The sequence below is a fragment of the Amblyomma maculatum genome, chromosome 1, assembly GCF_055883805.1.
Source record: "Amblyomma maculatum isolate TAMU_Amacu chromosome 1, ASM5588380v1, whole genome shotgun sequence".
Lineage (NCBI taxonomy): Eukaryota > Metazoa > Arthropoda > Arachnida > Ixodida > Ixodidae > Amblyomma > Amblyomma maculatum.
Window position 1 is genome coordinate 227,956,772 of NC_139344.1, and position 23,175 is coordinate 227,979,946.

A 23,175-nucleotide genomic window follows, 5' to 3' on the forward strand; every position below is an offset into this window, starting at 1 on the left:
CTGACTGCACTCAGCTGCCAGAAATAAAAACATTCGACAGAGACACTTAAGGATGCTTACGTATGTGGGAATGCAAAAGCACTTTTTTTTTTTTTTTGCCCGGCGAAATGTTTTTTATTAAAGGCGTTTCTCTGGATGGTTTGCGTGCGTGGTTTGTAGGGCGCGAAGAACGGCCGACGTTTCGAACTTCTAGCTGCACAGCGCTGACAGGAGATGAATTAGGCAGCCGTTTATTCTCAAGAGATAACTCTCACGCCGCAGCCTCTCATCTACGTAGACGCTGCAGCGCTCTTGGCCTTGAAGCGTCATTGCCGAAGCTCTCCCCAGACTCTGGGGAGACGTGTGGTGACGTCACTACGCGCGCGCCGAATTTTCTCATCACCTGCTGGCCTCCCCCAAGGAACGGTGGGATTGGCCGTGCATTGAGTCGGCTGTGTGACGTCACCCTATATGCATTTGAAATCTATCGGCGAATTGCGTGCACCTCGCGTAGAAATGGCGTTCATATTTTAGCACCATCTCTCGGCATCAACAACGCCAATGGTTGCCGACGAAATTTCGCCAAATGGGGTTAGTATTGCTTTCGTAAATTGGTTTTAGGAACTCGCTATTGGTGGACAGGCAAGTAGGCAAATGCGGTGAATTGATGAGTCAGAATTTCAAAGTATCAGCCTGTGGCATTGATGCGATATCCTAAAACCCTTGTCTACTCTGGGTACTGAGGTCAGCTACAGTGCACGCGGAATGATATATTGTAACAATGGCAAAGACTGCTGCAGAACTGAAACGTATTGGCGGGCCAGTTGGTTTAGATGCGCCGTGACTGCGCACACATTGTAAGGAAACCACGTAACTATAGGGCAAATAATTTATTCTCACTCGCTCAAAGCTCAGCTTTATTCAATCCTGATTGTGCGCCTGCCGTTTAGCTGCGTGCTCCTTGGCGTTACAGCACGTCAGTTGGTTGCAGCTGTAAGAAAGGCAAGACGTCTATATATCGTTTCGAGAAATTGCGTGCTACAGTATGAAACAAACACACAAGGAAACAGGACAACTAACGTATACGGGACAAGTTGGTTGTCCTGTTTCCACGTGTGTTTGTTTCATACTGCCAGTTGCGCGCAATTTCTCGAAACATTCAACCGACTAGCCCCCATCGCTGCTCTGCTATATATCGTGCTTAGCGCCTGATGACTGCTCACAGAAAGGCGGTAACTGAGAATGTTATCATGGTTCAATGTTTAGGATGCAATGCCCCCAGATGGAATAAATCAGTTCACAAGCAACAAGAGCGCAATCACACGTTCACATCCATCCAAGCGCAGCCATACGGCTACAAATGAATATATATCTGTGCTCACTTGTCGTTGATTAGTTTAAAGCGGTGCTTTTCTGTCGATTAATTCGTATCTACCCGTGGTCGCTGTACAGACTTTCATCAACGCAGAACTCTAGCAGAGAGATAGGCAGGCGACTTCATGGTGCGCGTGCGCCGCAGATAGCGAAGTCTCCGCGACACCTTCGCTGCGACGGAAGTTTCGTAATTTTTGCTGCTAACTGTAAATGAATGTGGGAATCGTTTTCACTGTTGAATGTCGCCCACATGCAAATCAGGCGACAGAAGTTTCTTCACTGTACCTGCGCCCGTGCATAAAGAAATAAGAATAATATGAAATGAAAGCGGATTGCAAAAAAGGAAAAGCAATGGGAGGATTAGAAGACAAAGCTATCCAACATCTAAATTTTCATATTCACAGGTTTGGTTTGGCACTTTCCCCAGCCTGTGCATGTGCGGTGAACACGAATCATTAGATCATATTTTACTGTTTTGCCGCCGCTTCACTAAGTTGACAAGACGGTTGATGAAAAGCCATTGCAATAGGCCTCAATTTAAGTAGCCCGATATTATCATCATTTGGCGCCACCATTCTTCGCCATAGTCACAGGTCTGTCTTTACCGCCATGCAAATTTTTTTTACTGGAATCAAATCGTTTGCCTTGCTAAATTTTTCTGAGATCACTTGTTCTTCAAATCCCAGTGTCAATCTCCCGTGTGAGTTATGACTTTCCATTTTTTTTATTTAATTTATTTCATCTTTTCGTTTATTTTCCTCCACCGCTCCAATCAATTTCTTTATAAACATGTAAGTATACATCGTAAACTTCCTCTGCTGCCAAATTCTTGGCCTGTACAGATGAGAGAAGAAGAAGCGTGGTTGTACTCACTGGCTTGCACGATGTGGAAGACGCATGGGCGGCGCTGGTGTCCGGCGCTGTTGTTGGCCCGGCAGAGTAGTGTGCCAAAGTCGGCGTCCGTGAGAGGCGTGTAGCGCATCACGCTCGACAGCGTGGCGCGGTCGCCGCTGAAGCCCGAGTGAAGCTCGCGGCTGCCTCCGCCGCCGTCGAAGCTCCACTGGAAGGACACCAGGTCCGGGTGCGCTAGCACCTCGCAGACCACCTGCACCTCGTCGCCACGAGATCCCACGTACACCACGGCCGAGTCCTGCTTGCACACCGGGGCGTCTGCGGTCGGAGAGAGAGAGGCCGTCAAGGCTCCGAAGTGCGAGCATCTCACGGCTGTTCGCTTTTTATTGCGATAGCAATACTGCGCCAGGGCCAGGTTTCGAGCCGTCGAGTATCCCCGGCGGACACCAAGCTTGACCTTGACCAGCCGAGCCGAGCAACCGCTTCAGACGAGCTCCGCCAGTGCTTGATGTACTAAACACTTGGAGTCAAATTAATTAACTATAAACGTCTCGAAGACAAAATCAGTTCTTTTTCGCCCTAAAAGTAAGCCAGTTAATTCCAATATTGTCCTTCGACTAGGTCTTTCGGTCATAGATTTGGTACCAGTTATAAAAACGTTAGGTGTTCTTTTTCAAGAGAATATGCAGTGGAGCGCGCATGCTGACCTTGTTCACTCCAAACTTTCGCGAATAGTAGGTATTCTTGCACGCTTTCGTTATTTTTTGCCAAAGCACATTAAATTGCTCTTATACAACTCCCTTTTCATGTCCACACTATCGTATGGTTATTTGGTATGGGGAACAACGACCTACACAAACCTGTCCAAAATCTATCGACTACAGAAAAAAGCTGTAAGAATCATTTCTAATGAACCCTATGACGCACACACAGAACCTATATTTCATGACCTTAGATTAAAACCATTACCGAACCTGTTCAACGCAATTCTGCTAAAACGTTATCATACTTATAGCATAAACAGTGACCTTTTCCTTGAAACACTTGCAACGCTGACTCCAGTTGAAAAAACGTATGGCACACGAAGCAGTGAGGTTTGGAAGATTCCCCATACCCGTACCAACTATGGCCGCCAAATGTTGATGTACATGCTACCACAAGCTCTTAATTCCTCTGTTAACAAGTCCAGCTAATCTATACAACAGTATATGTCCTCAAATCAAAATATTGTTAACACATGCAGTTCTGTACCACCCAATATTAGTCCTATCATCTAAATGTACTTTGTAATATATAAAGCCGTCCTTATGTTTATAATGGCTTTTTCTTGTTTTGTTGCGTTCTGTCCGCTGCTGTATTGCACTGTAAGCGGGGTGCTAGCCTTTGTCAAGCCATCGCAGGCTTTTGCTAGCACCCTGCAGCATCTGTATAATCAGTGTTGATGCTAAATAAAATTATTTGTATTTGTATTTGTATTTGTATTTGTATCAGCGAGCAGCGCTAAAGCCCCTCGCGCTGCAGCGGCGCCGCTGCCTCGCCGAACAGATTGTTCGCCGTTGCTTTGGCCTCGCCGTGACTGATTTGCTATGCAGGCTGATAAAGAGAGGTGGCGACGACAAGCTGCGGCAAGGACGCGACAACGTGCACAGGAGACAGTGGAAGAACGTGAAGAACGTCGTGTACAAGATGAAGCTCGGCGACTACTTTCTAACTCTCCGAGTGCTTCCACCTCGTCGGCTACTGATGAACACATGACAGCTCAGGAACGCCGCAATGCCACCAAGCGAATACAGCGCGCTGAAGAATCGCCGGAAGAACAGTCGTAACCATTGTGTGTCATGTGTTACTCTATATCCAAATTATCAACCACACAAGCCACGCCACAAGCGAACACACAAGCGTAGCCATGCCGCCATTGCTAAAGCAATTTACCAGGCTTAACCAGAGCTAAGCCACTGCCAATTTTTTTAATGCGCTAAAGGCCCCATTCAGCAGAAGGCCGGTATTGGCGTTGGGAGCGAAAAATCGCCAGTACGCCTCTGCAAGGTGATAGTTGGTAGGTGACTGACCAGGCACTGTTTGGTCAGCGGGTTGGCTGACATCACGAGACAACGTGTCATGACCGAGTTGGCAGGAGCTGTCAAATCGGGTAACTCATTTGAGGTGGTAGGCTAAGATGAGGAAGGAACCCTCCGGGGTTCTTTTATACCGAGAGGCTGCCCCCTGGCCACTCAGACACGTTCATACGGCTTGGTTCAAGCGATACTTAGGGATTAAGCGAGAATCATAGCGAATGCACACCAACGAGGATGCACAAAGCGAGCCGCAGACTTTCGCTCTTTCTTCTACTTTCGCTCCTACTTTCACTCGAAGCAGAAAAAAAAACAACAACAACTAGAAAAAGTCTTGTCACGGTTCTGCTCTGAAGAGCTAGATTCTCATCGACAGCATGATGTTCTTGTATTGTCTGTGGAATGGTCTTTTATGCAGGATGATTGCACTTAATGTCGTACTTTTGTCGAGCCCATTCTTTTTATAAAAAGTAGCACTCTCCTATGCTTTTCTTGGTCTGCGGTGGCGTAGGTTACTTCCTTATAACCGCCTTTACGAGACCCTTAACCGTGTTTGCTCCGAATCTACAAGCTTAATTCGTTGTGCAACGGTATGTACCATGGGGCATAGATGGAGAGAGGCTAATCAGGAGAGGGTTCCTGCACGCGAGGGAGGATGCACGTGAATAGTTTGAGACTGCACTAAGCTGACCGTTCTCAGTATTACAGCTGCGTTAATAAACCGCACACGCGAGAGGAACAATGCTCGAATTTAATATTCCGCTTCCCCTTCGGAGGAGCTAGTCTTAACCAAGCCAATTTAAGGACCAAAAAAAAAAAAAAGAAAGGATATAAGGGAGTATTTCTGAAACGTAATCCAAGGATTAAGTTTGAGCAATGATGAAGCATTAAGGAAAGAAAACACGATGGCAGCCGTTTGCTTCAATTATTTAAACAGCACTATGGTCCGACTCTTCGAGGCGTCCGGGGCATAATTCGTATAAAGTATGTAATAAGAAACAAATACCGGAAAGGGAGTTAAGCGGAGAACCTAGTGGCTCGTTCTACCCATTGCACAAGCGAGTCCAAGGGAGTATACCCAAGATCTTAAGCCGGGTCTTGAAAAGATGATCACTGAGTCAGGTTCACGCGTCTTCTTTCGCCGGTGTCTTCGACGAATGCGGCAGGCCTCGCTAATGTTATTTAAGCGAATGTTATTTAAGTGAATTGTTTAAGCGATCTTTTATCAGCCCACGTGAGCTTCCCTTTGCCGCGCTGATTCCGTTGAGGAGCCCTTGGGGACCCGCCAGCATTTAACGCTCGGACGACCATGACAACGGCGCATAATAAGAAATAACAACAACAACAAGGAGCGACGTCAGCGAGTGCCTGCGGACGACAGGAGAGGGCCGCCACACAGCAGAACGGGCTAAAGGCCAGACAGGCCGAACGATCAAGACTCAGCGACGAGAGCAGGAGACGAAAAATAAAAAGAGGGCGACGGGCATCAAGAGGAGGTGGGAGAAAGTGAGCCATGGATGGAAAGGAGTCGGGGAGGGGGGTTAGTGAACCACCACTCGTTGAGATTAATGAAAGCATATCGTCGGAGCCATCGATTGGCGAACCTCTGCTGCGCTTCGCGAGCAGGCGCCGTCGCCGAGGACCGATTGGACATCGTCGCCCTTATTGGGTCTGCTTTATTTGCTAACGAGCCGATGAAAGACAAAAGCAGGCGGCCGACAGCGGGGAAAAACAAAGAAGCGCGGCCCACCTCGGCTGCCGCCGAGTGTGACCTCGCGGTCGTCTATTTGTTCCGCCCAGCCAGCGAAACAAGGGCCCGCGGAAGGGGGGACCTGCGGTTTCTGGTTATGTTTCCACGGGCAGTTCTCCTCGCAGGCTTGTTTGCTTTCTCCCCGCGCACAACTCTTTATGCAGGGAGAAGAGAAACAAACAGGGCCGAGCTTACATCAACGACAGAGACGTTTAAGAAGGAGACGAGGGAACACAAGAGCGGCACCGCGAGCGCGCGCGTCGCCGGATACGGCATCGGCGAAGCTGTGCCCGAGAAATCAATATTACAACGGCATATCCGTGGGGAATATTTCGATCACGTCGGGCTGTTAAAAAGGCACGGTAGAACAAATACGCAAATGACAACGCCGCGACCGCTAAGTGTGCAGGGAAACGGCAGCTGTTAAAGGAAAAATGAAAGGAGCAATAATAAAGGTCCGCTCCCGAGGCTGGGACAGGAGAAAGACACGGAAGTCCGAAAGAGAAAGCGGCCATAAAAGGGAGGGAGAAAAAAAAAAAAGTCTATATATATATATATATATATATATATATATATATATAAAGAGATCACGGGAGGGACCGAGCCCGCCAAGGGAGCAACGGCGAAAAAAGACACAAGCTCAGCGCCTCGCTCTCGGAGCGAGTTCCTGTGTGTGTGTACAGCGCCGCTGAAACTGCGGAAAAACTTTGCCGCGCGCAGAGAGCTCTGGGAACGGCCGGTGCCTGCAGCCCCCCTTTTCGCGCAAGGAAGCAAATGGCAGGGGCGCGTCAGTGAAACGCAGATGCTCCGGCAACCGCGCGACACCTGAACCACAGTGGGCGCGGGTTGGAGCCACCACCCTCAGCGACCGCGACCAACAGTACACGATGAAAATGCGCGATTTCACCATGCGCTCTTCGCATCGCCTTCTTCTTCAAACGGCGTCACTTTTTCGTTTTCTTTTCTCTCGCAAGAGCGCGCTACTTAAGTCGGGTTCTATCAAAATGAGACGTACTGTCTTCAAATGCGGTATCACAAACAGAAAAGAAAGGGCGTCCAATGAAAAAGTCTCACTTGCGACGACTGATAACACCGCTGAGATTTGGAGACCTAGTAATAACCGCTACTGCTTATTTATCCAAAAGCATGGTGAGGTGTAAGCTCAGCTTCGCTAGTTCAAGGAAGCACAGTTAAGTACAGATGGATTTCGAGCAGTTAAATTCATTAAAGGTGCTTCGACAGCTTTAGTTCCTTATTTTCTTAGCGTTCGTGAGGAATAACTTTGAAAAGTGCGTTACCGAGAAAGCACACCTACTGCTGCTCAGAGTACCATGTTCAAGGTGCAAAGCATCATGGTGCTGCAGACTGGAGTTAAGCCCTGTAAATAAAAATAAAAACATTGGCTGATACAGACTTAGCTATATGAAAACTGATATGTTAGCGTTCGGTTAGCTTTTACTATTTGCATGCTGATAAGATAACTAAAAAGAACCCCCATTCCTCCCCCTCCCCCGTCTTTGTGTTCAATTATGGGGGTTGGTAACTTTTATAAAACTTTCATTACTTCGTGAGGTTTCATGAGCGTCAGAGGGTGAAAAAGAAGAATTCCGAGCATATGCACTCACACTGTGCTACATTGTATACCTATATAAAACGTAGATGTCATGAGACAAACAAAGGCTGCACTGTGCGCCAGGAGAATCCATCCGGCTGAATTGAGCAATCCCCCCCCCCCCTCTCTCTCTCTCTCTCCTCTTCAGCCAACGTGAGCGCGATGCGACACCTCAACAAAAGCTTAGAAAGAGTTAGGAATGTGCCATCGCATATAAAACGGTTACCGGGCCAGAATACCACACCTGACCTAGCAAACTTCAAAAGACTCCGCTCTGAAAGGGTGTCGACACACCGGCGTCATCGGAGCGAATGCATTTGTCTGCGGGGTACTTTCGAAGGACAAAATGCGAAGAGATCTGATTACAGTTGTTCTCGAAAAAAAAAAAAAAAAAAAAAAAAACGGTCTCTGTTTTTCGACCTGAATGCACATGGTCCAGAAATCGGGCGAGGGGCACAACGAGGTTAAAGTGAGCTTGTAAAGAGTACTCCACCAAGAATGCTGTGCGAGTCCGTCATGATAAAGGATACGTTAAGAAACAACAGTTTTCATCATGTTGTCGAATAACCCGTCAGCTTAAAAGTACTCATTGGCATCGTCACTGTGATGCGGTTTAACACGCAACGGCATAGGCCCCGCATATCACCACTTCAGCTTTTTTACAGGGAGCCGAAATTATTTTCCCTACCGGAAGAACTTAGGTGCAGGAAGGCTGACTGGGGCTTTAATTTAAAATGGGAGCGTTTTTATGACAGGCTGCTTAGCTGAACCAAGCGAAGTGACTTCATAAAACACTCCAGTGAGAGAAGAAAACCGCGCGGCGCCCGTTTAGTGAGAAACTTCCAGCCGGCTTTTTGTTTTTTACTCTTGCTATAAGCATGGCTCAGTTTTACTCGGTAAAAATGTTACATAGGTTGTACCAGACGGAATCTCAATAAAAGCAATTTATTACTGATTTACGGTCATTTATTGAGAGTTTTAATTTTTTTTTATTTGGCTGTCTATAGGAACGCTAAAGATGACGGTTTCTTCCCCCCCTCCCCCCCCCCCGCCCCTTTTCTTTATTAGCGTTGAACACCCGGTGAAAGGGCTGGTTAATTTCTGCATTCGTTTAAAGTTTAGCTCGCACCATATCCTCACTATGAGAGCAAAATTTTCTTGTATCCAGCCATCATCAAAGGAGCTATCCTCTATCGCTTTATTGCGTCACTTTCCCTTTTGAACTGACTAAAATGTCTCCCAATGCCTTTTTCTGAGGCCCATGCCACACAATGTACAAGTGGCATATGGAGGTTTTATTATTTTTTTTTTCTCTATGAAAAGAAATAGCATTGGCATTAAGCTAAGCAGATAGCTACGAAAAGTGCGCTCCATTCTGAGCCCTTGTGCACGTGGCGGGCTTCTGACAAGACCACGACCGGGGAAACAAAGTAGATGAGCCGTGTGTTCGCCCAATTCACGGAGGAATCTTCCTTTATTTTTACGTCAGGACTTCCCAGCAGGTGACCTCGTTATAGGCCGACGGACAGGCGTCTGCCTCGTTTTACCTTTTCGTCCCGTCTTGATTCTCGCGCTCCCAGATGAATTGATAAGGTAGACATAAGGAAAATAAAACCGCAGCAGACACAGGACGGAGGCTGGAGACAACATAGGGCGGACAACACAGCCTCCGTCCTGTGTCTGCTGCGATTTTATTTTCCTTATGTCTCACCAACTGGCCTACACATCTACCCTGCTAAGATATGATAAGGTAGGATGCAGAGAAAAACGCTTTTGTCTTTTAGCGCAGAATGTAGCGCCGGTAAAAAATTTCGATAATATTTACTAGCTCTCCTGATCGCTTTCATATCGACATGGTACTTCAGCAGAATGCAGAGGCGTTTTGAGTAATAATGGCAGCCTCCTTCTGTCGCTCGAGAGGCACACAGGAAGCATCTGCTCAAAGGGATGCTGCTGCTTGGTGGCCTTCGGAAAGTGAACCACACCGCAAACACTAAACGCATTGTTTATCGCAAAGTAGCGCGATACCCGAGACGAAGTGGAAGAAACAGGGGACGACACCAGCGCTAACAACTGAACAATTGAGGTGAATATTTTCCGACTCGCCCAGTTTTCTGTTCTCGTTAACATGTTGCTGTAGCTTGGTTCGCCAAAGCGTCCTGACAGTTTTCGAGGCGAAAACCTCTCTTGCGTCATAAGTGGCGTGATCATGAGCGGCAGACAGAATATGTCGCCAGGAGCTGTGAATCATAGAAAACAAAAAAACATCCTCCATGCTAGGACTCGAATCATCATTCTTCCGTGTCTCAGCTGAGGGTGATTGCTACTACTCTATACGCTGACTTCAAGCGAACGCGTCCTCAAATCTCCTGGTCTAGCTTAATTAAGGAAGCTGGAGGAAGTTGAGAGAAAGGAAAGAAAAAAAGAACAATGATGAAAAAAGTAAAGTTAGTACGCAAGTGAAAGATAAAACAATAAAAACAAGGAAAACGCAATAAAAAAAAATGAAAAGAAAAAGGAATAAAAACACAAAAACCGAAATCAAATGAAAATAACTAAAGAAAACAAAAAACAAGAATGAATTCAAGAGCTCTGATAGTAAGTAAAGTAAAATATACTCGTTCGAAGAGCAATGAAACGCAGAACGAGCTCATAAAGAAACTAGGCCCGGAACTCGCAATGCTTTCGCCTTGCCGCACGTAGGGAAACTCAGGTGCACCCCCGCATTTCCCCCCCCCCCCCCCCCCCCCGGCTTTAGCTCTGCGCATACTGTCACGAGTGGAACGAGATGTATCGGTGGCCAAAATGGATGACAGTGCTATCATATAAGTGTGGCATGGTGTCTCGACTCAGACGGTGTTCATGCAGGATCGTGTGTTCTTATCTGACGACGCGCTCGTTCGCTCCCTTCGACCCGGTTCGAAAATGATCGGCAGAATAGGTGCCATGTGAAACGTGTTCGGGGAATGTGGTGGCGCCGCAGCAAAGCGTTGCGAGCCGCTCTGCTTGGGCAGTTTGCCTATATAGGCGCTCGTCACGCACGTTTTACGTCCAGCATTCGCGCGCATGGCTTCAAGCGATTGAGCGAGCCGGTCAGTACAAGGCCCAGTATGTGAGAGCAGAAGCGTTTGTGCCCTCCGTGCAGATCTAGCCACCATTCGATAAATGTCCATCCATCTCGGCCACTGGTTCTGCCCTCTGTGGACTTTTGCTAGCGACATTTGGTGGCAACAGGCGAATTCGGTCACCGCGATTCTTATCCTGGGTCTTCCGAGCTTGAAACAAGGCGAGTTTCCCAGGGTAGCTGAAACAGCGATGCGCATCGCTTTCAGCTGTCACTTTCGTGCTCTAGCACTGCAGCGCTGTGTAGCGCGATAAGCCGACAAACGTGCGTCTTACATAGCCGCACCGCTGAACGCTCCAATGTAGGCCACTTCAGGACTTAAGAAATATTGGCCAATCGGGAGATCATTGCTCCCATATGCTTCCACCTGCATCACTGTTCTCGCCATGACTGGGCCATAAAATGACCCGTGTTCGTACTCGCAGAAGGAGAAAGCTGGCCCCAACGCCTTTGATGCTTCTAATTCTGCCTGGATTGCACGCCTATTTTACACTGACCATCCACCGGCTAGGACCCACACCTCCTGTGGAAACCATTTCTTTGCACGTTGCTAAGGGTTCCTGTGAAAGATTTACGTGAACTAAGCGAGGAACTAAGTGATGTGTACTTAGGACAGGTAGTAACCGCAGATCCGGACCATGAAAGGGAAATAACAAGAAGAATAAGATTGGGATGGAGCGCATTTGGCAAGCACTCACAGATTATGACTAGCAGCTTACCGGTATCGCTCAAGAGGAAAGTATACAACAGTTGCATCTTACCTGTACTCACCTATGGGGCTGAAACGTGGAGGCTAACCAAGAGAGTTCTACTTAAGTTGAGGACAACCCAGAGGGCTATGGAACGAAAAATGGTCAGTTCAGGCGTTCAGTCGTGTCCGACTCTTCGTGACCCTATGGACCATGTCACGCCACGCTTTCCGGTCTCTCACTATCTTCTTAACACCACATAGCTTCATCTGCAATGCCTCGAGAATGCCATCTAACCATCGCGTTCGCTGCCTACCCCTTCTCCGGCGACCCTAAACCTTTCCCAACATCAAATCTTTCTCCAGCGACTCCTCTCTTCTCATCAGATGACCAAAGTAGCTGAGCTTTAACTTTAGAATTTGACCCTCCAATGAGCAGTCAGGGTTTATGGTCGACAATATCGACTGATTTGATCTTCTGGCAGTCCAAGGAACTCTTAAGAGTCTTCGCCAGCACCACAATTCAAACGCGTCAATTCTTCGGCGGTCAGCCTTTTTCACAGTCCAACTCTCGCATCCATACATCACAAATGGAAAGACCATAGCACGGGTTATACGGATCTTGGTTGGCAGACTGCTCTTTACTAGGCGGTCTCTGCTCTTTACTAGGCGGTCAAGGCTAACCATTGCTCTCTTTCCCAGAAGCAGGCGTCTCCTAATTTCATGGCTGCAGTCTCCTTCCGAGGTAATCTTGGCGCCCAAGAACAGAAAATCTGTCACAGCTTCCACTTCTTGTCCATTGATGCTCCAGGATTTGATAGGGCAAGACGCCATGATCTTCGTCTTTTTAATGTTCAGTTTAAGCCCAAACTTCTCACTCTCTTCTTGTACGCGCATCAGAAGTCTCTTGAGTTCCACTTCACTTTCTGCCATTAAAGTGGTATCATCCGCATATCTAAGGTTGTTGATACGTTTTCCAGCAATCTTCACTCCAGCTGAAGACTCGTCCAGACCGGCCTTCCTCATGATGCACTCTGCATATAGGTTAAACAGGCAGGGCGACAGTATGCAGCCTTGCCTCACCCCTTTCTCAATCGGAAACCAATCAGTAAGACCATGCCCAGTTCTGACTGTGGCCTCTTGCCCTTCATACAGGTTCCTGAGGAGACAGATGAGGTGAATTGGAACTCCCATCTCTTGGAGAGCTTGCCACAATCTGCTGTGATGTACGCAGTCAAACGCTTTCGCATAATCAATAAAGCAGAAGTAAATGGGTTTCTGGAACTCTCTTGCTTTTTCTATGATCCAGCGAAGGTTGGCAATTTGGTCTCTAGTTCCTCTGCCCTTGCGAAACCCAGCTTGCACGTCCGGAAGCTCCCGATCCACATACTGCTGCAGCCTACCTTGCAGGATTTTCAACATCACCTTGCTAGCATGCGAAATAAGCGCGATCGTGCGGTAGTTGGAACAATCTTTGGCACTGCCTTTCTTTGGAATGGGGATGTAAACTGACCTCCTCCAATCCTGTGGCCACTGCAGGGTTGTCCAAATCTTTTGACATAATGTATGCAGTGTGTTAACAGCGTCGTGGTTGAAGTTTTGAAGCAACTCAGCTGGAATACCATCAATTCCGCCAGCTTTGTTCTTAGCAAGGCTGGCTAAGGCCCATTCAACTTCACTCTTCAGGATGCCCGGCTCGAGATCAGTAATCACAACCGTCCTATGTTGGGTTTGCACATCCGGGTCCTTCTTGTACAGTTCTTCTGTGTATTCCTGCCACCTCTTCTTTATCTCTGAGGCTTCAGTGAGGTCCTTGCCTCGTTTGTCCTTTATCACGCCCAGCTTAGCACAGAAGCTTCCTTTGATATCTTTGATTGTCTTATACAGAGCCCTTGTGTTTCTTAATTGGCTGTTGTCCTCAACTGCTTGACACTGTATGTTCAGGAAGGCATACTTATCTCTCCTTGCTATTTTCTGAAAATTCGCATTGAGAACCTTGTATCTTTCTCTTTCCCCCATACCTTTTGCCATCCTCCTTTCCTCAGCTATTTGCAAAGCCTCTTCAGATAACCAGTTTGCTTTTTTGCATTTCTTTTGCTTTGGAACTACCTTAGTAGCAACTTCTTGTATTATATCACGAACATCAGTCCACATCTCTTCGGGCTCTTTGTCTTCTAGATCTAATTCTTGAAATCGATTCCTCACTTCCACAGCATATTCTAATGGAATCTGATCCAGATCATACCTGAAAGGCCTTCTAGTTTTCTGCGTTTTCCTCAATCGAAGCTTAATTTTGGCAACAAGAAGCTGATGATCGGTGCCACAATCGGCCCCAGGCCTTGTTTTTACTGCTTGTATAGCGCTTCTCCATCTCTGCCGGCAAAGAATATAATCGATCTGATTCCTGTACAGACCGTCCGGTGAAATCCATGTGTACAGGCACCTCTTGTGCTGTTGAAAATGAGTATTCGCTATGATCAGGTTGTTTTCTTGACAGAACTCTACTAGCCTCTGCCCAGCTTCATTTGGCTCACCAAGACCGAACTTGCCTGTAATTTCGGATATTTCTTCACTCCCGACCTTAGCATTCCAGTCTCCTATGAGAAAAACGACGTCTGATGATGGGGTGCGGTCTAAAAGGCATTGTAGGTCCGCATAAAATCTCTCAACGTCAGCTTCTTCAGCAGCAGTGGTCGGTGCATAGACTTGGATAATTGTTATGTTGAAAGGGTGACCTTGGATCCGAAGTGAAATCATTCGGTCGTTTTTGGGGTTGTACCCTAGCACTGCTTTGCCCATTCTTCTGTTTACTATGAGAGCGACCCGATTCCTTCTCTTGGATTCGTGCCCACAATAAAAGACATAATGGTCGCCGGAGTTAAATTCTCCCATTCCGGTCCACTTGAGCTCGCTGATACCCAAGATATCAATGTTCAATCTGTCCATTTCTCGCTTGACGATATCCAGTTTACCTTGCGTCATAGATCTTACATTCCATGTTGCTATGTGATATATCTCCTTGCAACATCGGACTTTCCGGTCGCTTCCCGACACATCCACAACTGAGCGTCCTTTTGGCTTTAGCCCAGCCGCTTCATTCGTCCTGGAGCTACTAGGAATCGCCCTTTGTTCATCCCCAGTAACATGTGGGACGCCTTCCAACATGGGGGGCTCATCTTCCGGCGCCATATCGATAATGGTATTGTGACTGGCCATAGGGTTTTCTTGGCAGGAAATACTGGAGTGGGTTGCCATTACCTTCTCCAGTGAATCACATTTTGTCAGAACTCTCTGCCGTGACCTGTCTATCTTGGGTGGCCCTACACAGCAGAGCTCACGACTTCATCGAGTTTCGCAAGCCCCTCCGCCACGACAAGGCAGTGATGGTAACATTAAGAGATAGAAAGCGTGCAGAGTGGGTCAGAGAAATAACTCAAGTTACCGACATTCTAGTAGAAATTAAGAAGAAGAAATGGACATGGGCAGGACATGTAGTGCGAAGAGAGGATAACCGATGGTCGCTGAGGGTAACAAACTGGATTCCAAGGGAAGGAAAGCGTAGCAGGGGGCGGCAGAAAGTTAGGTGGGCGGATGAGGTTAAGAAGTTCGCAAGGGTCAAGTGGATGCAGCTAGCACGGAACCGGGTTAAGTGGAGATATATGGGAGAGGCCTTCGCCCTGCAGTGGGTATAGTCAGGCTGATGATGATGATGATGATGAAGCGAGGAAAGAAAGAGTTAAATTGAGAAAGGGTAAAGGGTAGAGAGATTGGCCGGAACAGCATAGTTCTTGTCTGGCTAGGAGAGAGAGAGAGAGAGAAAGAGAAGTGTTCCTTTGCACAAGGCTAGAAAAGCCAGACTGCCGTCGTGATCTTCATGCCCATGTTCCGCTCAGACGCCGTCATCTGCGGCTTGTCCAATATTTCTGGCAAAGCGAACGCCGAGACTGAAGCGCTAATTTCTGTTCGGAGAGCCTCCAAATACCTATGACGCGACCGCGTTAACGTCAGTGGCTCCTCTTGCAGATAATTGTTCGGGTACACTCAGCCTTAATCTACATGCACTTTGCCACTCACTTAGTCACAGATCTTCTAATTAGTAGCTGTGATATTCGACACATGCTCATTAGCACTCAGTCATAAGCTAGCAAATGGTGTGAAAAACGACCCGAAATAGATTTAAAGCCGCGCTGTAACCAAGTGCCGTATGAACTTGCCTGTGTGGCGGCGGCCTAGGGAGACAGTGTTTTACTAGGCATACAAGAGTACTGGGGTGTTGATTCTCATCTCCTCCTTCCTAAATTTCCCGTTAGGAGCAAGTCATTCATTTTGCAGCGAGAGCTACACTGCGCACTGACCTTGAGCCGAAAAAAGAAGAAGAAGAAGAAGAAGAAGAAGAAGAAGAAGAAGAAGAAGAAGAAGAAGAAGAAGAAGAAGAAGAAGAAGAAGAAGAAGAAGAAGAAGAAGAAGAAGAAGAAGAAGAAGAAGGAGAAGAAGAAGAAGAAGAAGAAGAAGAAGAAGAAGAAGAAGAAGAAGAAGAAGAAGAAGAAGAAGAAGAAGAAGAAGAAGAAGAAGAAGAAGAAGAAGAAGAAGAAGAAGAAGAAGAAGAAGAAGAAGAAGAAGAAGAAGAAGAAGAAGAAGAAGAAGAAGAAGAAGAAGAAGAAGAAGAAGAAGGAGAAGAAGAAGAAGAATATAATTCGGTAGTTGGTATAGACGAACGATAACAGCGAGTTGCTAGGAGAAAGTTCGTTTGAACGTTGTGACGGGGGTGTGCCCCGGAGTTAGACGTAGAGACGATGTCGTACCACTAGAAGTCGTCTACACTCGAATGTAAATTATCACGGACTAGAAGCAAGGGGCACTCATACGGGAAGTGATTTCCCCATGACATAAATAAAGCTGAAACCATAAAGTTAACTACTATGTGCAAAAGCCATGTCTTTACTTTCAAGCCGAATCTAAGCGTAGCCATGCAGATTATTCTCGCGTAACTTTAACCACAAGCTAAACCACAACTAATTTTTTTTTTTCAAATTCGCCGCTCCAAGTGTGACGTGAAACCTTTTCGAGCAATCTGGATTGTCTAATCAAGCCGCCGGCGCAGCCGGATTCTACGCTTAATAAGTGCCTTAACGCTGTTGCGATAAAAAAAATGGAGGGACACTTGAACTGCACCTTTAAGACGCGGCAACGTTAATGCGGACCCCCATTCACATAAGTGCACTCTGAAACACAATTAATCACTAATTATTTAATTTGTGCCCTTGTGATCTCAAGCATGCTCTTTAGCACACAGGCGTAAGCTTACACACTGTGAAGGAGAGAAATCCTCGCTACAAGCAAGCCGTATACGAACACGCCTACTTGGCCTAGCACTAAAGAGTGCCTGACTCAGGACCCCAGGGTCCCGGTAGTCTCCATTCCTATTCCCATTTCGAGGGAGGAGGCCAACTCGACCTGCGATTTCGTGACGTAACACAACCCAATGACCAATCAGAGCACGACCATCTCTCCTTCCAGAGGCCTGCCCGTAATATTTCGCTCACAACGCCGACGCTGACAATGCCGACGGCGGACTTTATCAATAACGTTAACGCTGTCGCGTTTAAAGGTTGTTCTGGTCTGAATTAGGAGCTACGCCGGTACACAAGAGCTAGGGACATGGATGACTTACGGATGTGATTGCGTAACCGTCGCTTTTTCCTTTTTTTTTTTTTTTCATTGCACGGGAAAACTACTTAAAAGGAAATTAGGGTCTTCTTGCGCAGCCTACATTTCCCACACCAAAGCGCACTTTTTGTCGCTGTTTACATTTACCGAAAGTGTTGAAGGACAGCTGAACGTTGAGTGACGCTACAGAGCACTTGCATGAACCTAAACTGCAATTCTACAGCTTCGGATGCAAGCTACTTTTCTTTTTTCTTAGAGCCTTCCAAAGCCTTACCAGAGTCTGGTACTTCGGATAATAGCAATTATCGACTTTTCCAGTGCCTCGGTTAGTGAGATGAACAACGCCAAAAAATATAAGCCTCTAGAAACCAGAAAACCGGGGAACCTATTCTCGACATTAATGGCCATATTGTTTCTCTGATTATTTCTCAGAATAGTTACGTATTTCAAATTTGTGGCGCGAAATTTCCAGCTGTCGGAATAGTTTTTTTGCGGAGACGTAAAGTTGAACTGACCTCGAGAACGAATTTTTAGCAGAGTTATTCATGGCTTCCTGGGTGGTACATATAAGTAATTGTGAAGGGAAAAAGAAGGTATAGATGATAGAGAGGAAATCACTTGTACTTGCATTACGAATGGGGTGAAATGCCCTGCTTACTGTCAAAGGGCGCGTCCTGAAGTCTGGTTCATTGACGTTGTGTAGCGGAAAATGCGTCATATATGCGCATTATACCGTGACGTAAAAGTGACGTTCCATGACGTAAAGAATGCGCAGCCACTGCTGAAAATCCGTAAATGGTACAATTAGGGTGCCACGTTTGGGACCTTAATGAAGCGAGCGCATAAAAACGTATCGAATTTGCCGTGGAGTATAGGCGCCCATTAGCTCACCGTAGTTTGGTATAGGCAATCACTCTTGGCGGTGAACTAACTGGGACATCTTGTTGTAAGTGCAGAAAGCCTTGAAACGACGTCATGGCAGACGACGGCGCTTTTTTTCTGTAGCTTTTTATCTGCCTATTATTTTTTTTTCGTCAGAATGCGTAACCGGATTGTGTGCTTACGTAATCTGACACCGCCGTGCTGAACACGTCACGCGTACGTCACAATTTGAACAAAATGGCGAATTCTCGAGAATAGGACCCCAGGTTACACTTGATCAATGTGCCCTTTTATCAGGGACACCTGATAAGCGTTTCAGTTTCCTACGTTGTGAGTACTAAAGCTTTAAATGACTACTCTTATCGCCATTTAAACGCACTTAGTAACATATGCATTAGCCCTTTTGCAGGGATATTTAATGTAGGATATATAGACCTTTTCACAAATCGACGTTTCGGTGCGCGATTGCCCGACACAGGCGACGCCTATCGTCGAAACAAGTCATACCACCTTTTTTGAATGTGATTTTTGTGAAAGCCAAACTGGTAGCCGAACGGCCGCGCTTGTGCTTATTTCGATCGTTTTCTTCCACTTCACCTGTGTTGTGCTGCATGACTCGATGCGTGGTTCATATGCTATAGAGTGAGCGATGGGTGTGAGGTGTAACGGCGAAAGTAAACCCAGCCCACCACTTCGTCGTTTGGCAATGGTGGAAACCGCGTCGGCTTCGTCGAGATCAGGCGTTTCAATCTGCTCTAAGTATTCGCTATTGTTACTGCTGCGCGCAGTGACTGTAATCGTGGACGACTGAATCTGATAACCGTTGCGTACGCCGATTTAGGGTTACCAGAAAAACAAACTGATACGTAAATTTTGGAAATGAGGGGGTCGGCTGGCGCGCGACAGGAGGTCGGTAAAAATGTGGTGTTTGCTTCACAAGCTTCCGATGCACTTCAACAGCTCAGTAATCCAAAGTTTACTGTGACAGCGAGCGATCACAGAACTCAGCACGACTGTTACAACCAGGCGTCGTATTCCGAAATGAGCTTCGGGCCATGGGCACGGGTGAAGGCCAAGGCAATAAGTTTTGGGGAGCCAAAGTGCTGGATGCATCTCCATAAAATTTCTTGGCTTGCTGTGAGGTGTTATTTACTGACTGTTTCCTCTCGTAGAATATAGCAATTTTTGTTTTAGACGCTGGAGAGAAAGTCGTGTTTGGACGAACAACAAATGTAATCGCTTTATCTACATACGTGAAATCGTTGTGTTGAAAAGGCATCCATCTCATGCTGTTTGTAAAAGCGGTATTTTGGTTTTTAACGTCTAAAAGTTACCTAAGCTGCGACGGCCGCTGTATTGCAGAGCTCTGAATAATTTAGGAAACCTGGATACCTTTAACGCGCACTGGCATCACACAGAACGCCACACGGGCGCGTTTTACGTTTCACCGCGGCCGCGTCGAATAGAGCTTAGCAGAACCGTGTTATTTGACCAATGTATGTACATTGTAAAACTGGAATGTTAAATGAGTCTTCATCAGCAAGCTAATCTTGAAGTTCATTTATGCCATAGGTAGTTAGCAAAATATTTGCAGGAAAGTCTATAGGAGCATAAACAGGCATGTGATAAAAAGCGGCGTTTTGTTCGCACCTCATGTAATCCAAGCATGGAGGTGACCAACTTTATTTTTTCTTTGCAGAAACCTTGCTTGACGACATCAAGTTATGGTTTGAGTTCATTAAGGATTGACGTGGACTTAGGGAACCAGATATAGTACGCTATTTAGTGCAAATGCCTGCGACTTTCAAGAAGTGTGGTCTTACAAGTCTTTAGAGTCGTAAAGTTATCTACTGTGTCTGCAAAGTCGACTTGCATTAAGCGAATCAAGACGCCTTCGTGAACTGGGGGATGCAGGAAACCGATGTAACGGGAACGTATCACATCGGCTATGTGTTCGAGGAGTGCTGTGTTGGGCACACCTAAATCCCCCAAATAGTTCTTTTCCGTCGGTTGTTCGTGCAGCCATAAAGAACGCAGTACTGACCTGTAAACAATTGGTGAGAATATACCATTATGTGCAAAGGTAAATAACTCCCGCCAAAAATAGAAGCATCAGTGGTCAGCTACCGCTTCGCAACGCGAGTGCAAGGCAAGCCAATTATTATTATTATTACTTGAAACTTTATTGCCGGTGACCGTAGAATACCAGTTTACCAGTTGAAAGTTTCGCATCCCAATGTATTTCTCTGCTTCAAAACCTCATATTTGAGCTTATAGAAGTAGAAGACGCGGCATTTAGCACATGGAGGCAGTAGTAAGCTGAACGCAGTTTAAATTAAGTGAGCGAATGCGCCCTCTTTGACAGCCGGAAAAAGGATCGCAAGGACGCTGTCCATGTGCTAAATGCCGCGTCTTCTACTTCTATAAGCTCAATATGAGGTTTTTGAAGCAGAGAAATACATTCAGATGCGAAACTTTCAACTGGTAAACTGGTATTCTACAGTCACCTATAGAAATTTGACGGTTAAGATAAACTTATTGGAGAGAAAAAAAGAATGATAGTTTGAGACAGCCAGAACAATAATGTTGGAGAACGAACGTAAAGAAGAAAGCAGGAGCAGAACTGGAGAAGAACCATGCCCATCGAAAAGTTTATAGCTCTCTACCACTTCGCGGTGGCTGCAACGTAGCATCAGTACGAATCAAAGCAACAGAAACGGCAAGTCTGTGATGGCTGGCGACAAAGAAAGAACAAAAGTCCCGAGTATACATGCCAGGCTGTCTGCCTCGAGTGCGCCGGAGCTGCGGCGGTCCTGATTGCGCGTGTTACAGGTGGGGAAACCACTGCACCGTCAATACGTATTGTTCGGCAAAGAGACACGCAGTCGTCGGAGCTTTTCCTCATCTTCTTCGCGCGCACACGGTGATGCAAAACGAAACCCGAAACACACCACACGGGCGAGGGCAGAGTGCAGCCAGTGTGTGCGTCAGCAGAAACGAAAGCGGGTGCGCTGCAGATTTACCGCGCTGGCGCCGCGCGCATTCACAAGCGCACTGAACCGGAAACAAGTGCGTAGCCCCGAGAGGTCGGAGAAAAGAAAAGTGCGGCGGGAACGTAAACCTTGTCGCCACTGCCAGGTTGTCGGGAAGGAGCCGCCCGCTTTTATTTTCATACGCGGGCAAAAAAAAATTTTTTTACCGCTGGTGCGATCTCGCAATAAAGACCATAAACCGAGGAACTGGAAAAGAGCCCACCGGAACTTTCACCGTTACACCAGCGGCGAGTCTTAGCGGTCCGGGACTCTAGCTGCCAAATACAGCCGCGCCCGCGAAACGCCGCAAAATACAAGGTGTATCGAGTAGGGGAAAAAAAGGGAAGAGCACGAAATAACGAAAGTCTTGGATGGTGCGAAGTGTGTACTGACGGAGAGACATGGTCGACTCGGTTTACGGCGTTAAGAACGCAGTTTTAAACAAGTGCCGGCGCAGGAGGGAAGGAAAGCCGGAAGCCTACGCACCGCATATTTTCCAGATTAAATTTTTATTTTGAGTTCTATTCAAAGCTGTTCGGGCGTCGCCTTCTCGATCGAAACAATAGTCCACGGAGCGTTGGCTTTTATGTTGGCGCAGCGAGCTAGGCCTTTCCGCTCAGCCGTCATAGGAGAGAGTCCCCCGAGTGTGATGAATTTTTATTGCTGCTAGAAAGCAAAAGTATTGATAGCAAAAAAAAAAAAAAAGAACATCGCGAGGCGCTCTGGTCACACTGCATCAAAAATAAAGTGCGTGTATGGTGACGGCAAGGTACAGGGTAAAGGTATTAAATCGAAAATTTCTCCCTGCGCATGCGAGTACAACAGGAAGAAGTGACAACAACTCTCATCTCCGGAGCTGCAGCAATCTAGGATACGGAGATTGACACCCCAACGTCGTTTTCAACGCCCTCTTCTTCTTCTTTTTTTTTTTTTTTTTTTGATTGGAACGTCATTGAGCATTTCAGAGAGCGCGCGAACTGCCGCGGAAATATGGATGAAAACTTTTCTAATGAGACGGGAGTCGGCACGCGTAAAATGTGGGCCTTCAGTTGGACCCTAGGCCCGGGTGAAGCCACGAGCATTAAAATTCGACGTCGCTCACGAGAAACATGGAAGCAATTGTTCCCTATTTGTCTGTGCCTCAGATAAAGGCAGCGGGGGCGCAGTTGGAGAAGAGGATGTTTTTCACGGAATTTATAGCCCTGCTCTTGCAGCCTCTATTTGTCTCTGCTAAATGGAAGCAGAAACAAGACTTTGCCGTCGGCTTTGGGCGTTCTGTAGGAATTGTGTGTACGAGTACCGCCCGGCGGCAGAAGAGACTGCAATATGCTTCCACTTGTCTGCTTATAGTAACGAGTGTTAGCGTCTTTCACAGTTTTAGTCACAGTCATCATTTAATTCTTATCTTCCTTCCCTTCATCCCTAATGAAGACGAACGATTTAGGACAGTTCGGCAGCAGCCGCGCGCGCTCTCTCCTCCACGACTCATTGACGTGAGACGAAAGGCTGAATGGGAGGGTGAAATGCCAAAAATTGGGCTTTCAATGTAAGACTGGCATTACTGTGTAAAGGTTATTTACGCCTGCAGATGTATTGCGCGCCGCTCGAAGCCCCTGAAGCGAACTTAATTCGATGAGTCTGTTGCGCTTCTAGTCATATATACGCTATTTAGATTTAGACAGGTTAGCAGTTGCTTTCGCATCCACAGTGCGCTGCACGCGGAGAAAGGCACCTAAACTCGAGAAAGTAGTCGGAAGCCTGAATTCCGGCTGATCTGCCGTTTTTTATTTCTAATTAGAATAACATATGTAAGGCGGGTTTGGTAACTGGTTGGTACTGCTTCCACTCTAGGGTGTCACCGTGGCGAACGGCTGCAGCGTTCTCTCCTTTCGTGTCGAGCAGCGTAATGGCGAAAAATTTACGTCATGGCCTTACTATAATAACAGCCAAATACCACGGGATTCTGCCACACCAGCGCGCTCGTCGTGGTAGTTGAGTGAAGCTTCCTGCCCTTGTGTCGACGGTCGCTTGCGTGCTTTGGTGACGTTATATCAACTGAGATACCGTACCACAGAAAACTGTCGATGTTATCAATAACAGCGATCGTTGTGAAAAAGCCGCTCTGCCTTTCACCGCGAAAGAG

The 23,175-nt window shown here is 46.9% G+C and overlaps 1 protein-coding gene across 1 annotated transcript in view; it reads right to left on the reverse strand.

The window, feature by feature from the left end:
- LOC146205838 (synaptogenesis protein syg-2-like) overlaps window positions 1–23,175 on the reverse strand; it is a 439,404-nt gene that overhangs the window by 32,469 nt on the left and 383,760 nt on the right. Inside the window, exon 7 of the mRNA XM_084586959.1 lies at window positions 2,227–2,523. Coding sequence (XP_084443085.1) covers window positions 2,227–2,523 — 297 coding nt within the window. The remainder of the gene's footprint in view (window positions 1–2,226; window positions 2,524–23,175) is intronic.